Raw genomic sequence first — 3,417 nt, 5'->3', positions numbered from 1 at the left:
GATTACGGTTAGCCACCTGGAGATCACTATTACCCTTCCAAAAGGACTTCTCTCAGCTGCACTAACAGGCATATCTTCAGCTCCTGGAATGCCCGACCAACGCCTCCAGAGGATACCATTGCATCAACAGCGGGATTTCTGAAAGCCCCCGGCAGAACATGACACCATCCTCCAAAGGCGTCGGCAGACACGACAGCGCCACCACATGATAGTACTCCTAAGCCGTCCGAGCTACGCCAGCTCCGACTAAGGAAGAAGAGCCGACTCCTGCTCCGACAAGGCCCAGCGATGAGTATCCGATATGTCCGATAGGACAGCAAAGCATCGGTGTGGCCGGCTGGGACCACGACGGATGTGTCATCTCGGGCAACGTCTGTGTTGCCAACACGATTGGCGACTGCCCGCATGGTGCTCATTGCGCTTGGCTTGACACGGGAGTATACGGATGCAAAGACGGTGAAGGATGTTCCAGCAACAGCCACACTATCGGCGTAGTCGGCTGGGACCAAGACAGGTGCATCGCCTCGGATAATGTCTGTGTCGACCAGGTGAGCGACGGCGACTGTCCCGGTGGGGCCTATTGTGCGCTGCTTGACACGGGTGTATATGGCTGCGTGGCAAGCGCCACACCAGCCCCAACACGCCCCTACGATGGGGTGCCAACCGATACTACCGTGACGTGCCCCGGCGGGCAGCAGAGCATCGGTGTAGCTGGTTGGGACCACGACGGATGTGTCAACTCCGGGAATGTCTGCGTTGCCAATTCGTTTGGTAACTGTCCGAATGGTGCGCACTGCACCTGGCTTAACACTGGTACGTTTGGATGCATGGACGGCGAAGGATGTTCGAGCAATGAGCTTACCATCGGCGTAGTTGGCTGGGACCACGATGGGTGTATAGTATCGAATCACGTCTGTGTCGACCAGGTGAGTGACGGCGATTGCCCCGGTGATGCCTACTGCGCATTGCTTCATTATGGCGTTTACGGCTGCGTTGCCAGCTCGACTCCGGCACCCACGGCCCCTTACGATACGGATACGGCCGTGACATGCCCCGATGGACAACAGATCATCGGTGTAGCTGGCTGGGACCACGACGTATGCATTACCTCGAATCATGTGTGTGTGGGCCAGGTGAGCGATGGCGACTGCCCCAGTGGTACCAACTGCGCGCTGCTTGGTAATGGAGCCTATGGCTGCGTTGACAGCTCGACTCCAGCCCCATCACGACCTTATGACGAAGATACAACCGTGATATGCCCCGGTGGCCAACAGAGCATTGGTGTATCTGGCTGGGACCGCGACGGATGCGTCAAACCCGGTAACGTCTGCATTGCCAAGACGTTTGGCGATTGCCCAACTGGTGCTCATTGCGCTTGGCTCAACACGAATGTGTACGGATGCGAGGATGGCGAAAGATGTTCTAGTAACGAAAGTACTATTCGCGTTGTTGGTTGGGACCACGACGTATGCATCGCTTCGGATCACGTGTGCGCAGGCCAGGTGAGCGACGGTAATTGCCCTGGTGGTGCCTACTGCGCATTGCTTCATTATGGCGTTTACGGCTGCGTTACCAGCCCGACTCCAGCACCTACGGCCCCTTACGATACAGATACGGCCGTGACATGCCCCGATGGACAACAGATCATCGGTGTAGCTGGTTGGGACCACGACGTATGCATTACCTCGGATCACGTGTGCGCAGGCCAGGTCAGCGACGGTGATTGCCCCAATGGTGCAAACTGCGCTTTGCTTGACAATGGTGCCTACGGCTGCCGTGACAGCTCGACTCCAGCCCCAACACGCCCTTATGATGGGGTACCAGCAGCAGGTACAACCGTGACATGCCCTGGTGGGCAACAGAGCATCGGTGTAGCTGGTTGGGACCGCGACGGATGCGTCAACTCGGGCAACATCTGCAGTGCCAGCAAGTACGGTGGCTGTCCGAATGGTGCTCACTGTACTTGGTTTGACACTGGTGTATACGGATGCAAGGATGGCGAAGGATGTTCTACGAACGAACATACTATCAGCGTTGTCGGATGGAACCACGACGTCTGCATCGTCTCGAATCACGTGTGTGTAGAACGCGTGAGCGACGGCGACTGCCCCAGGGGTACGTACTGTTCACTGCTCAATGCAGGCGTCTATGGCTGCGTGGCACACTCGAAGAAAGCAGCAAATGGAGTCACCAAAGGGTCCAAAACCACGGGGAAAACGTCAGGAACGACTACTGCGGGGACATCGACATCCGGAAAGACGGAAATTACTACGACGGGAGGCACGTCGTCAACGACAACAACGACAACAGGAGGAACAACGACACCCTCCGCAGGTACGTCAACAGCTGGCACTGCCAACGCGAATACAGGTGCCGATGGGGCTATCACTGACAGCAACCCCACCGACGCCCTAAGTGCAGGGGCAATCGCGGGAATCGTCATCGCGTGTGCAGTGTTCGTGGCTGTTGTCGTCGGTGCTGTGCTATTCAGACAGAAAGCGCTCGCTCGCCAGCACGAAGAGAATCTGTTTGCCGACCTCAGCGATACTGGTGGAGGGGATTACACGGCGATGTAAGCCTTTGTATCCGTTGCTCTTGGCTCCCGCATACAGGCATCGATTAATACACGAGATCATCATGACATGGATTTTTATCCGGCTCGCTACTTGGTTCGTAGTAAAATTTACGATAAAAAACCGTTAGAAGTAGCAAGCGGCTACCAGTGCCATGAGCCAAAGATCCATTATTCACCGACGCAGGCAGCCAATGTAATCCACCAACATGCTGTCATTGGCTTTGCTGCTACCGGTTTTCAAAAAAAAAGCTTCCGCCCAAAACTATTATAGTTTGGAATCTGATTGCCCTTCAAAAATATCCATGAATCAGAAATTCAAAACGTGCACCGGTAAGTCGTTTTTGCTAGTCGACAGCCAAATAGTGAAGATCGACCTCGACTTCGGATGATAGAACTCCAGTTGTAGTGGGTTATGCAGGTAGGCACATTGTCGGCTCGCAAACGAGCCCCGGAAGCGAGGGCCCCAATTATCACAATGTGCGAGCCATGATAGCACAAGCAAACGGCAAGCCTGAAATACAGGCGCTGAATACGCCTCTCGCTCCGAGCTCATAGCCATAAACACTTCATGTATTAACATGGATACATTAGACTCTACTGTTGAGCTCTGAGCACCAAGATTGAGTTGAACGCGTTGAGCTGGGTGCTCTAATTTAAGGTCTATAATAGAGGTGCATGCAGCCAACAGACCACCCCGCTCGATCCTTCCCGAACGGCAGAGGATTTTAAGCTTGAGCCTCCGCGGCGGGACTGCATCACAGAGTATCCGATATACTTGTATTACGGGCGCTGTTTACAGCACGAGAGTGACGACAGCTCGACGTGGTCAGCTTCTTTCGGTT

General features: G+C 54.8%; 1 protein-coding gene across 1 annotated transcript; it reads left to right on the top strand.

Annotated features, from left to right (window-relative positions):
- Positions 1–251: 251 nt before the first annotated feature.
- Positions 252–3,130, top strand: PITG_22247 (uncharacterized protein; the record flags this gene model as incomplete). Its single annotated transcript, XM_002909870.1, has 4 exons — positions 252–2,115; positions 2,143–2,334; positions 2,422–2,572; positions 2,998–3,130. Coding segments are annotated over 4 exons (2,340 nt in total), but the record flags the coding sequence as incomplete, so codon positions are not given.
- Between the last annotated feature and the right edge of the window lie 287 nt (positions 3,131–3,417).

Source organism: Phytophthora infestans, genomic scaffold (genome assembly GCF_000142945.1).
Source record: "Phytophthora infestans T30-4 supercont1.1966 genomic scaffold, whole genome shotgun sequence".
Lineage (NCBI taxonomy): Eukaryota > Oomycota > Peronosporomycetes > Peronosporales > Peronosporaceae > Phytophthora > Phytophthora infestans.
This window is presented reverse-complemented; position numbering and strand designations above follow the sequence as displayed.